The 14,106-nt window shown below is 39.2% G+C and overlaps 1 protein-coding gene across 1 annotated transcript in view; it reads right to left on the bottom strand.

The window, feature by feature from the left end:
• CFAP44 (cilia and flagella associated protein 44) overlaps positions 1-4,858 on the bottom strand; it is a gene marked incomplete at both ends in the record, with an annotated part of 33,158 nt that extends 28,300 nt beyond the window's left edge. The window contains 5 exons of the mRNA XM_082277770.1: positions 644-799; positions 1,921-2,085; positions 2,618-2,732; positions 4,200-4,416; positions 4,729-4,858. Of these exons, the coding sequence (XP_082133896.1) occupies positions 644-799; positions 1,921-2,085; positions 2,618-2,732; positions 4,200-4,416; positions 4,729-4,858 (783 nt within the window). The remainder of the gene's footprint in view (positions 1-643; positions 800-1,920; positions 2,086-2,617; positions 2,733-4,199; positions 4,417-4,728) is intronic.
• Positions 4,859-14,106: the final 9,248 nt, after the last annotated feature.

Raw genomic sequence — 14,106 nt, 5'->3', positions numbered from 1 at the left:
GCTGCACATGGTGACTTCTTAAAAACTCCTTAATGATTATCATTGTGAAACAGAAATTACTAAATGCAATGATGTTGGTCTTATGAATCCCATCCATCAATTCACAGCAATAGAACTTGGACAATACCTTTTGTCATTCTCCTATCCTTATGCCAGTCTCACACGTTACTGTACACTAAAAACACAGCACAGCATAATATAGCATAATGCAGTTGGAAAGGACTTGCAAGGATCATCTTGTCCAACTCCCTGATCACTTCGGGCCTGACCAAAAGTTAACTCATATTATTAAGGGTCTCTATTAAATGCCTCTTAAACATTGACAGGCTTGAAACTTAAATCACCTCTCTAGGAAGCCTGTTCCAGTGTTTGAAATAATAATAATTAATAATAAAAATAATAAAAATAATAAATTTAAAAATAATAATAATAATAATATAGGTAGGTAGGTAGGTAGATAGATAGATATAGATAGATAGATAGATAGATAGATAGATAAGATGATTTTCTATATATCCAGAGGAAGACTGAATTCTACCAAAAAGAAACACACTGGTTTGTAATGGACTCCTGCTGTTACTTACCATCACCTCCCTCATCTTGTGCTTCTCTGTAGGGATGTATGTATCTGAGTATGTCTTACCTGAGCATACCAAAAGGGCTGTCCATGGTCATGAATTTTTGTCATGAAATTCAGGCTGACATTCTTGCCAACCCAAAGTTCACTCATAGGCTCCACCTCCACTAACCCTGTGTCATCCACAGGATCAGCAGTATCTATTACCTCAAAGTTCCACACCTTCACGGCATTGGAAGAATTAAAAAAAAAAAAGAAAAACAAAAAAGCAGGGGTTTTTTTATAAGACTGAGTTGTTTTCATACACAATAAATACAGAAATTCAAAATTTTAAGAAAGCAAAATCACTGCTTTGAATATAACCTAGAACAATGACAGGAGCTTCAATTCAGCCCTGGCATTAGCACATGGCAGCTTCAGAACTATGCAGACCAAATGATATCTGTGGGCTCTCTGCATGGCTCATACTGAGGCAGCACAAACTAATGGGAAGTCTAACCCTTCCATGTTCTGCTCTGTGGGATAAGGACAAGTTAGCATGCTTATAATATAGGTATATATAAGTTAGCATGCTTATAATCAAGTGAATTTTCCTAAGGGGATAGCACCAACCTATAAAACACAGAAACAACAACAGTGTCTGAAACCTTCCACTGTCTACAGGTCAGTTTCCCATTGATTATCTGGATCATTTCACACATCAACAGAAGACACATCATGTCCTCCCTTAAAGAGCAGGGAAATAAGATTACAAAATTCTTGATCATTGGCAGCTGAGATAAGAAACTGGTATTATACATAAGGAAGACATCTTGACCTTAATTTATAAAATTATATGTTAGCTTCAGGATGATTTTTCTTGTAATTGTTCCCCTATTTCAGGATACCTATCTCTGAGATGCTCATTAATTTCTGTGTCATTTTAGCATTAATAATCTGAGCTTTTAAATACTCAGAAAATTAATTTCAAATATTCCTGTAGTTTATTATTTATTTTTGAAATAATACTATGCATTAATAGGCCTGAAAATTATAAAGACGAACAAATGTTAGAAAGCAGTCAAGAACAAATCTGTTAGAAGACCACTGAAGATTATTTTGATTTACTAAAGTAAAATCTGACTTATTTATTACTATCAAACAAGGGACACTGCGTGCCATGCTGTCCAATTCAAACACATACACTGTGGAGATGTGCTCTTATTTTCTTTGTCCTAAAAATTAATTTTCAGAAAGAAACTGCACTCCAAAATTTCCTCCAAAAACCTGGTAAATGAGATACATAGTATTTACCTGTTGCCATACATTTGCACACCTAAAGGCAGAGCAAAAGAAAAACTCACCCGAATGACACCATCTTTTCCAACAGAGTAAAGATCTCCTTCATCAAGAACTAACTGGGTGATAGGGCCCTCGTGACAGGGCTTGTGTCCAACTTGACAAAGCTCTACTTTAATGAGGCCAGCTTCCCAAAGCAGAAAATTGCCCCACTCAGTTCCTGAGACAACCTTCAATGCAAATGAAGATAAATATATTAGCACCTGCATGCAATCGTGCAGAAATACAGGCAAGAACCCAGTTAACATTTGTGGCTTCCTTCCATGAATGCATTAAATCAATAGCAAAGTACAGACATTTGCAAGAGAAGATGTAAAGGGTGAGGAGGCTCAACTTTTTAGCAGTGTGACAAAATTTGCAAATGGTTGAAGATTAGGACCAACAGTCTCTGTATTTCTGTACACTGACGTTTTCACTACCCCATTAGAAGACACTCAGCTCTGAGCCAACAGAGACCTTTTCTCTGTGAACTACAACACTAACTGTATTTTCCAATTACTACAAAGCAAGCCAGGTTTTGGGCAGATTGATGGCAACAATTCTCAGAGCTGTTCTGATTCTGATTCTCAGAACAGCGCATCACAGGCCTGATTCAAAACATTTTGAAGCAAATAGTAACTCTCCAACTTACAAAGCAGACTTTATATCAAAGCCTAAAGGGGTACATAATATTTTTTCTTTTTGTCACTTTTTCTTACTTACCTTCCCATCGGGCAGCTCCACAAAACCCATAATGTCGGACACTGCTGTTTTTCCAAACCTGCCTAAAGCTCCTTGTAACTTGAGACCAGTTAATGTGAGAGCCATCTTCCAGAACCTGAGTATAGAAAAAACGTCCCTGTCTGATACAAGGTTTCTTAAACACTCTTCAGTCCCTCTCAGACACTGCAATACCCTTACCAGGCATGCCTCCGAGGTAAGGGCTGCTCATTTATTACTCTTTTTCACAGGAGAACCTGGGACTTTTTTCTTTTGAAAATGAGATAAAGCTTTATAACTACACAAACATTTCCCTATGCTACTCCTATGAAGGCAGAATAGGCAGAATGAAGATTAACTACTATTTAAAATTAAGAAGTGTAAAATGCACAGCTACATCTTTCCAGCTACAACCCATACACATAGTTAGGGATACCTATTTTATTCTTGCTGTCTCCAGTGTATGATGCTCAGCTTTGTAAATCCAAGGGACTGAGGTCTTCACTGAATGTCATCCAAACCCTCTTGCAGAATTGAACTGTACTATAAAATCTCACTGAGCCAAAGGTTTTATCCTAAATATTAATAGTTATTTCTATTTGATCATTAGTACAACCTAACTTGAAATTGCTGCATTGCAGAAAACATCTACTGCAATTAGGGATGTGTGCAGGAGACATTACATTTAAGAGAGCTGTTGGAACTTGTAATTTGAGTCAACATTTGGGTGAAAGGTCACATTTATCATGTTATAAAAGCTATGATAGAGTTTATTTGTAGTATTTTAGCTCAAAATAAAGCTTTTAAGAGAGTTTGTTCTTTCAGATTTCCATAAATAATGCATTCTACACCACATTTGTTCTGTGTCTAAATAAGTCATTTGCTATTTCAGACCTACTTTGCAACCAAACTATAAAGCAAATCTCAGATTTTGATCTGATTCCCCTGTTAAAATTCAAAGAAACTTTAGATGCATTGTAATTTTAAAGGTATCATTTTTATTACGACCGGATTGCAGTCATATCTTAAGTCTCTGTTGTGTTAACATTTAAGTACTGGATAAACCCAGAACACAAAACGAAAGTTTAAAGTCATTTGGTGTTTGGTCCTTTTTTACAAAAGGACCCATGAGCTTAGCAGAGAAGGGAGTATATGGAAGTGTATCTTTTGTAGGCTTTTGGTGGGATTAGAAGGTTTCTGATCCATGACTTGGCAATCACCTCTAATAGCTGTCCAAAGAGCAGATGAGCTCAAGAAATCAAAGGTAGAAGGCACAGAAGGCATATATCCTATGTTAGGCCATCTAGAGGACATGTATCTATAAGTATTTTTCATTACTTCCCAGTGCTTGTTGAAATTACAAGAATGGAGCCAGCAGTACTGACATTTAAAATCAAGCATCATCCTTTTTGGACAGCAAAGGCGTTGAAAGATTTGTTTGACTGGCTGAAGGTCCTGAAATTCCTCCTTTTTGTAACAGCTAAGTAAAATAGCATTCCTCATTAGTACATGTTTGCTAAGGATACATTCTTGTTTGTCATCTCCTGTGTATTTTGACTGCAGAGGTGTTATGTATTAAACCTACCTGATGTGTCCTGATCCACCTGTAGTTAGATGCTCTTCATTCTCAGCAGAAAACATGACCTTGTAAACATCCTGTGCGAAAGCTTTTGACCTCAACAGAGTCTCTTCTTGTTTCCAGTCCCATATAGTCAACATGTAGTCAGGGCTGCTCCCAACACTGGCCAGCAAAGTGCCAGCACGGTTGAAATCACCAAAAACATAAGCTGTCTCTGTTCCACCTGAAGAAATGTACAAGCCCCAGTACACATGCACAGGAAAGATAGAAACAATACAAAAATCTACTCAGAAGGAGCTCAACTTTCACTGAGGTTTTTTTTCAATAGGTAACGGCTCTAGGTTGGCTATTGATCAAATAAAAGTTTCTTCCCATGCAATAATAAAAAACTTGAAACCAGTGTTTTCTATTTTTGCTGTGAAGCACCAAAAGATTCTATTTCCTTCTAAACTAAAAATCATCCACTACTCCATCTGCTGGGATCTTTAAACACTAGTCCATCTGTATAAAATGAAAATAGAACTTTTTACACTACCTTTCAGTATTCTGTAGGGCCTCACTGAAGGATATGTGTAGATGACAATGTTTGGCTTCCCTCCTTTTTCTCCTACGGCAAAGTACTCCTTACTAGGGTGTGCCTTGAAAAAGCAGAAGTCCTGTTGCATGCTGTAATGACACCTTTGTCTTTATCCTGCTAGTTTTTGAGTTATTGTATTCACTCACTCATTAGTCAAAACACACTGCCATAAATACTAGATTGCATTTTCTGTGTGTCTATTCTGAACAACTGCCAACCTGTTGCTCAAGATCAGAATGAAGCCACTTTGCCCACAAAATGGCATATCACACATACACTGCGGAATCACGACAAATGGTGAAATAACCGGCTTTGTGATCCATTCTTTTACTATTCCTGCCTCACTCAACCCACTAGCTAATCTTTCCATAGCAGCATTTGTGTCATCAGCTATCTACTTCAGCAGACAGCTGCAGAAAAGCCATCCTGAGCGACAATATTCTGAAGGTGTAAAAATGTACATCGATTCCCCAGAAAAGGCTGCTTACAATGAAGCAGGACAGTCTGAGGCTGGTAGTCTGAAAGCCTGGCTCATGTGCAATAAAACTGAGAGATGGCAGAGCTTTCACAGGGTAAGGTGCTTCAAATTCAGAGACAGCACTTGAGACTCCAAGCTCTTGATAAGTTTAATAGAGTGAAACCAGATACTTTTTCTCTCCATTTGTGTAGGAGATTGATTTTCTAAATTTTAATTGCAAGTAAGACTCTATATTAGTGTCAGTTGTGAATAGGACAGATGAAGTGTTGAAAAAAAATAAGAGTTTCTGTGAGCCAGAAGATTTAAGTAAGAATGTAATAGTGCTAAAAATTAATCACAGCTGGACTTGTCAGTCCTTTTAGGTACCTGAGCCTGGGACTAAGGTGTGCAAATACTTGTTCTCTGCCAATCACATTAACGGGATGAGAAGCCTATGCTGCATGGTCCACACATTCCCTTAATCAATACCATAGTTTCTTATGTGTATGCATGTGCAGCTGTAGAAATCTCCCATATCTGGCAACCACAACCAAGCAAACAGTTTTTTTTCTTAGATAGTGACTAAGGTTCTTAAACAAGAAACAAGAGCCATACTGTGATAAACCCAATTCCACCACCACGGCTGCTCCGGACATATCTCTGATGTTTAGTTCTCAGGTTCTGGAGCACCACCTGGTTGCCTGCTATATACACCACAGTATGGCTATCCATTACCATCAGATTTACAGGTCTGGTACAGTCATATCCAAAAGAATGTCTGGGAACAGTCCAATAAGGAAAAGATTAGACACTGTCTTTCTAGAAAGTTTACTAAGTGGATAGAAATGCTTAAACTGAAACTGAAATGGGAATACTGAAACTAGTGACTAAGCCTGAAGGCAGGAGATAGTTTTCTTCAGTATACAGTGAAAGTAAAATATGACTCTGAGAGGAAGGCACAAATAAAGGCCTTCTAAAGTTCATATTCCATCCTTTCATCTCCAGTAGGGGTACACCTCTTGCTTCTACTGGATCATTTGGAGCTGTAAGGAATTCATACTTTATCTGTGTTCCCTTTTCAAATAAAATGTAAAAGATGTACACCAGATTACCAGGAACTGTCCTACAGACAAGAGATCAAACCAAGCAAGTTTTCAAGCTTACTTCTTAATTGTGTACAGGCAGATGTAGAGAAGGGAAAATCCAGTCTTCAATAGCAACTGAACTGTGTCTGCAGAGAAAACCACCAGCATATATGAAAGTCACATATCCTATCCTACCCTACTTGACCATACCTATCAAAGAGTTTATTGTAGCTCTTAACTGATGGGCATCACTTCCTTTATTCTATCAGTTTAGATCTTCTGAGCACCAGAATACAAATCTACTTGGTTCCTTTCCCACTTCTCCCTTATGAGCTACACAGCAGCCCTTCTGCCCTCCCCTCAGCTTCTTGGGGAACACCAGTGTGGCTGCAGAGAAAGGGAGAGCTTTGCAGGGCATATTCTTATGCTAGTCTTCTGCCTGGTCACATTAGCTTCTCTATGATCTAGTTCTACATGAGTACTTATAATAGTAAGCATTATGCCCAGTAAGAAACGTTTATGAGGTCAAGACAACATTTAAGATTAAAGTCACCCAGAACCATAACTGGTCAGGATTTTTCCCCATGTCTCAACCAAAGGTATCCCACTAATGCCACATAGGCTACTCCAAATTTGACAAATACAATTTTAAGAACATATATCAAATATCATTAGCTTTGAATTTGCACAAGCTCAACAGAAAGGATACTTAAAGGTAAGAAGGTCAGTGGGTATCTCAGTGTCGTCAGTGGCATATGGGCCTGAATATACATCTTCATACGTATAGAAGAAGTTTTCTGGGATTTCCTTTTTTACCTCCTCAGGCCTTTTTTGTGATTCTGAGGATACTTGACTACTGCCTCGTTTTTCCAAATTGCCTTCTGCACCTCAGAAGTGGGAACATAACAGAAATTTATATTCACCATACGTTTTGGGTTAGTTGCTGATATTTGCACCTAACCATTAAAGGGAAGGGGTCACAATTGTTAGCCTCCTTTGACAGAGCAATAAATACTTCATAGCTCAAAACAGGGGTCCCATGTCTTAGTAACTACTTGTTCTGGGACAGCCTGTAACAAACATTCCCTCAAGCTTTTAAAAACTTTACTGTAAATATTCAAAACTGAAGAGTTGAAACAAGAAAAATTTTGAGACCATTTGAAAAATACTGATTTTAAAACTTGAAGACTTACCAAAGCAGTTCAGTTGAGGTTTGCTTGATGTTTAGGTCTGCACTTTAGAAACCAAACAAATTTTAAAGTGTCTCTTTTCAGTAGCTATTGAATGCACATTGTTACACAAAACAATTAGTAAAACCACATATAATGAATCACCAGAAGACACCATTGTCCTCAAGAAAGAAAGTTGCTAATGTGTGATCCAGAGTAGTTCTTCACTGTATTGCAATGCATAATACTGTCAACTTGACTTCCAACTAGTCATAAGCACTTGTTAAAAGTAGTTTCCAGTGGGATACATCAGGTTAAATATATTCTGTAAGCATTTCATGCTGTCCTGACTGTTTTCTCTCCTAGGTGTGCCACAAAAAACAAGCAAAGGGGTCAGAGACCAGCCAGGCAAAGAGCAAAGTTAAGGCAATTGGAAGGGAGCAGAAATACTCAATCACTGTAACTGATTACAGCCTGAGGTGCTGTTCTAAATAATAACAGTGAAAAATAATGAAAACTAGAAAGTACCGGGGGTTTTAAGTTTGTGCCAACATGTCCTCAATAATACTTTCAGTATCTGATTCCACTTGGTCCCCTTCTTCCTCCTGCTCCTCTGCTTTGGTGATTCCTTTGAAACACTAGTTTTGTCTTCTTTTGCAAAGTATACCTAAGAGGGATCACCCTCTTAGGTATTAATTCCTTGGACTAATTTGCTCATACATGCCATATTAAATAAATATATAGTTCTGTAATAGTAGAAGAATCTCCTCTGTCCAACAGCATACTTCCTGCTGTTTAGCATTAAGTGTAAGGAGAAGTTTGCTTCCAAAAAACAGTAATTTAAAACTCACTCAGGGGAAGGAAAGAAACCTGTCCTATAACAGGAAAAAGGTGGAATAGGAAGATCAAACAAATGTCAAAAGTAATGTAGCAATGCATAAAAAAATCCTTCTAAAGTGGATTTGTTATTCATGCTACCTGGATCTAGTGTGTTAGATGACATGCAGGACAGTTGAAATAGACACTGGACAGGCATTTCAAGACGAAAAATATGTTAAAAAGAAAAACACAGGCCTCTGACTGAAAGAGTCTGGTGGAGTTAAAAACCTGATTTCAGTATTATCTACAAAGAGAGGTCTAAGCAGCAAAAATTTTCAGGGGAGAGACTTTGTGAGCTGAGGCAGAGCAGGAACAGCAGGCACAGTGCTTAGTTCAGAACTTCACTATGAACAGAGTAAAAATAAAATTTGGCAACACCAAGAGCAGGAACTAGAGATGAACACTTACTAGTAAGAAAGGGGTGAGTGGTGGAAGAAGCCAGAAGTTACTGTAGGTTCAGTCTTGAAATCACGATATAATGGGGAAATACTCACCACTGGGATCTGCCTGTGCATCTTCTCCTAGTTCCTCATTTTTTCCCTCCTGTTCCATTGGAAAAGATGGATGTCCTCTCTCCCTGGAGGTGGTAAGGAGGAACGTTTAGTATTGTTGCCTTTATTTGCCATTTAGACCATTTTCATTTCCTCTCAAATGCTCTGAGATTCCCAAAGATGGTATTTGTCTTCTGCCTGTACACAAGTACAGATAACCCAAAGATATGTCCTACTTTGTAGAGTGAATTAATTGGCCCAGGTTTTAGGACTCCAGGCTCTGAATAAATTGCTACAGCAAGACTTTCATCTAAATACTGTGTAACAGGGGGAACTGATAACTGATTTAAATGTTTTGAGCTTCTCTTTAATATACTGGGAGGAGATGTGCTTTTGAGACAACGAGGCTGTTCCTCCACCCTTCTGGTGGGCTTCACAAAAATATCAGGACATAGACATTCTGAGATCATCTAATATCTTGAATGGAAAAGCAAGAGAGATGAACCTTTAAGGAAAAGGGACTTTATCCAAAACATTTTATAATAATGGAAAACAAATTTTATAAGTTAACACAATTAAAAAATAATAAAACAGCTTAATAACATTCCTCCCTTGTGTGATTTTCATCTTTCAGACTATCTTTTTCAGAGTTCTAGAATTTTCACTAGTTACTACAGTCCTCTGGAGTGGGAAAGGTCCAAATTTGTCATATAAAAACCAAACACATTGACCATTTTTACAAAAGTCTCAAAAAGAAGCAAAAAAGCATAAGCATTGTTCTTACTTTAATTTTTTTCTGCTTTTTGATTTCAAATGTGTTCTCCATCTGAACACAAATGAAACACCTTAAACTGCACATTGGAGCAACTTTGTATCAATATTACAGCACAAAAAAACCTATCAGAAATCAGAAAATTCAGAAGTTGAATGAAAAGAAACATGAATACTCAGAATAAGAAATATGGGCAGGATGCAAGCAAATCTCTCTTCATTTGTAATCATGACTCTGATACCACTAAAAAATCCCTAAAAATGCATTTCCTGTTTCCAGCTTTGGGTCAGAATCCATTCGGAAAAAATATTTTGAGGAATTTCAGGCTTTTCTGATATTTCAGGAAAGGCAAAGTGTCCTAACATAATGGCACCCATGAGAAGGACAAGAAGGACAAAGAAATATTTCAGACATGTCATTCTTGTTGTTATATAGCCGATCTTCATCTAAAGGTTCTGAGCATCTGCCACAATCTGACCTTCCTGCATAATTTCACATAAGAATTACAAATGAGCTTTTATCCCTTAGGAGTGCTGAGGAAAACTTGAAAACAGACAAGCAGAAAGTTTTACATTTAGAAAACAAATGAAAATAAAACAATTGCAATATATCTCAATATATTTAAATGAAATTCATGAGTTTTTAATGGGGTAACACCACTGATATCACTGAAGTTGAAGAAATAGTTATAGACTATTTGCATAAATAGATAGTGGAGTGTTCAGAGACCTGAATTCTAATTCCAAACCCAGTAATGACGTGTACAATTTGTATCAGCCATTTCACCTCTGGCTGTCTCAGTTATCTCCTGTGAAAAATTAGATAATAATACTTACCCATCTTAGCGAAGTGTTTTCATATCCACAGAGAAAAGAGCAATGAAATTTCAAATTATTTTAACTAATTAGCAATCATTTCTCTTCTAAAAATTAAGACTATCATAGTTTTCATTATAAATTAATTCCTATCTGGAAAATGCTTTAGGCTGAAAGAGGATATGAACATTTCCGCCTGCGTTGACATCTAGTTAAAGAAAGATACTGCAGCATCCACTGTGCACATTTTTGTGATGGCATTCAAGCACTGTGCCTAAGAAGATTTTGAATTTAAGGACTCAGAAGAGGCTCACAGCGGGTAACGTGTCTACTTTGGCTACAGACTCTGGAATTCATGAGTTGGCTGATCCAAAAAACTGCAGTGCAGGCTCACCATGACAAAGGCATTCATCTCTCTGAATGTTGATTTTATTTTCCTGGGGGAAATCTGGGGGGTTTTGGCAGGTTTTTTTGAGGCCGATTTGCTAAATCAGAAAGATTTAAGCCTTTTGATACTGAAAACTGAGATGGTGACAAGTAGAACCGGTGTGACAAGTCTAGCAGGAAAAAAACGCTCATAATGTTTCTGCCAATGCCTGACCAGGGCAGCCTATTTTCTCCCTAGTCCTAGTAAAGCAAGACACTGACTTGAAATAACTGTACCAGATCCACATCAGTGTCGTCATTTCCAAGAACTCCATCAGGACTGAATTCAGGTTATCCTTGTTTCAATGGACAGTGCAGCAAGTTGTGAATTTCAGCAAAGTTCCATTTTCTTTCAAATTGTGTTCATTCAGGTATATGTCTTCAGTTATTTCAAAACTAAAATGTTCTTTATCAATTTTGCTGCCACACAGAATCTTTACATATGGGAGCCTCTCAAAAATTCTCAGTAAATTTGGACATTAAGTGATTTCTCATCTCAGACAATTGTCTCATTTATTCAAAATACAGCATAATTAAATCAAATGGGCGTTTTTTTGCTAACACGTAAACAAATTCAGTGAGATGACACCACTTTCTTTCTATTTTGTTATCCTACACTTTTCTTGTTTCCAGAAAAAAATGTTTAAATGTGTAAGCCTCATAAATGCAGTTCTTGCCTTCATAAACCATGTGACTGACACTTCAACTGCATAAAATACATGAAATTAAATAATGATCAAAAGGCAGCCTACAGTTTTACTTTAGAAAACAGAACATATCTTCTAACAGTTATTTTAAGCTGTCTCTGCCCCACACCATTAACTGTTTAGGTGTGCTTAAATGACAGCACCTATCAGCTTTTACATCCACAGAAGAGTGATAATCAGTTCTGTCCACTAATTCAGTTTATGTAGAAATAGGGAACTATTACTGCAGAATAAAACTGCAGTGCTATTAGTACCAGCAATAAGCAAGAGATTTAAAAAATATCTCTACATTGTGCTACTTCTGAAGGATTTTATTTCTTGGTTCATTCCAAAATGTGCTAATTTTTTTGTAGAAAAGCTTTACCCACTGATGGACTTTGGAGAGAAAAAAAAAAGGACACTTCGTCTTTCCTTCAGGAGAGATTGTATGTTATTCCTTTAGCTGTTTTCATTCCACATGAAGGAACTCAAGTTTGCCCCAAGACTTCCAATCCTGACTCCTCCTAGCACTGCATTATGAGCTCTCCAGGCTACTCTCTCTGCTCTTTCTGACCTGGGCTAGCACTGGTCTAAACACAGCTGCAGCATTTGGGTATCGTGAGGGATGTCTGCCACAAGGAACTCCATACTGATCATCTCTTCCAGGGTAAGGCATCTTCTTCGAGTCTAGCTCTGCTTTGGATGTGTCAGGTTTCTTGCCATCTGCCAAGTCCTGTTTCTTTAACTCATTTTCAAATATGGTCTCCTCAGCACTTCTTTCTGAGTCTTTCATTTCTTTTTGAAAAACAGCAGACCATTGACCAACTCTCTCAGTACTCCTTTTAGCTTTCAGACCACATCAGAGTACATCAGCAATTTACGGGGCTGCTGCTGAGTGCAAAACGTGCAAACAGGAAAGTCTTGTGAAACTTACTTTCATTAAAAAAAAAAATTAAAGTCTTTTAGTGCTTATATACGGAAAGAAAAATATCCAAGTGTAAATCAGGCATAGAAACCAGTGCTATCTGTATACCATTATCCATCAGCATTACTAGAAAATTAGTAATAAAAGTCAGTTGAGGCAATCAACCCAAGATCCCAAGGAAAAAAAAATGTACTAGAGAATATGGCTGCTCTTACAACAGCTAGAAGACTTGAGAGCAAGGAGAATAACAGAGGATATAAATTCTGACAGCAGTTAGGTGTATAAATTATTTACTAGTCAGAGATGGAGACAGCAAGGATAAAGCTACAAAGCAGGATCTAGACACATCATCTTTATCACAGCTCCATTGTCTCTCTTCTCCCTCATCAGAGAGAGAAAAGACATGGACCGGAGCCCTGCCATTGTTCTCCTCACTATGTTGCACACATGCGGAGTATTTTCCTATTTAATTAGGAGAAATAAATCTAATTTCTTTCCAATCTAATTTCCAATCTTATCCCTAAAGTAGCCCTCTGTATGATCCACATATCCTAGCTCTGCCACATGCAAGTAAGTTTCTTAAAGCCTGCCCTGCGAATAAAGGTTACCAGGATTTTACTAAGCAGAAACAAGAGCAGGTGACATCACCAGTTACTTATTAACTTAGAGGGTAAAGAAAAATCATAAAAATGATTATGAGAGCAGCGCCACAAATGGAACAAGCAATGAAATCAACTGCCTCACACGTGGTGAAGAAAACCCAACAAGTCCCACATTTCAGAGGAAGTACGGGATGGTCTATCCCTGCTGAAGGACACTCACTGCTGTTTAGCGGGGATAGCAGAGGGCAGGCAGGGGACACCTGGCGCTCCGCAGGGCGGGCAGGGGAGGGAGCCTCAGCAGGGCCTTGGGGAGGGTGCGGGCACAGAGGGGCCCCGAGGTCGCAGAAGCTGCGGGGGCGTGAGGAGCGGGGCTACCGGGGACACCCCACGGGACTCGCGGGCCCGCCGGGGGTGGCTGTGTCCGGAGCTGTCGCGGCCTCCCCACAGCCCCGGTACCTGGGCCCGGAGCTCCGCGGCCTCTCCACAGCCCCGGTACCTGGGCCCGGAGCTCCGCGGCCTCTCCACAGCCCCGGTACCTGGGCCCGGAGCTCCGCAGCCTCTCCACAGCCCCGGTACCTGGGCCCGCTCTGCCGCCACGGTCCTGTCTCCAGGCAACCGCGGCGGCGGCGCAGCGCCCCGGGAGCGCGGCCAGCGGGCGGGTCCGCGGCGCTACCGGGCCAATTACAGGGGATAGTGGGTGTTTTACTTCGGGTTGTTGGGGCTTTTTCTTTCAAGTAACCTCTGCTTTGGCTACGGTTGCCGACTTTTCAGAACTCAGCGGGAAAATTAAATTAGCGACAGGACGAGAGGACATAGTGTTGAGCTGCGCCAGGGAAGGTTTAGGTTGGACATTAGGAAGAATTTCTCCACAGAAGGGATGATTAGATATTGGAATGGACTGCCAGGGAGGTAGTGGGGTCACTGTCCCCGGTGGTGTTTAAGAAGAAACTGGACGTGGCACTCAGTGCCCTGGTCCAGTTGACATGGCGGTGTTCGGTCACAGGCTGAACTGGATGATCTCGGAGGTCT

Source organism: Coloeus monedula (genome assembly GCF_965178545.1).
Source record: "Coloeus monedula genome assembly, chromosome: 3".
Classification (NCBI taxonomy): domain Eukaryota; kingdom Metazoa; phylum Chordata; class Aves; order Passeriformes; family Corvidae; genus Coloeus; species Coloeus monedula.
The sequence above is the reverse complement of the archived record's forward strand: the minus strand, read 5'-3'. Positions and strand labels throughout refer to the sequence as shown.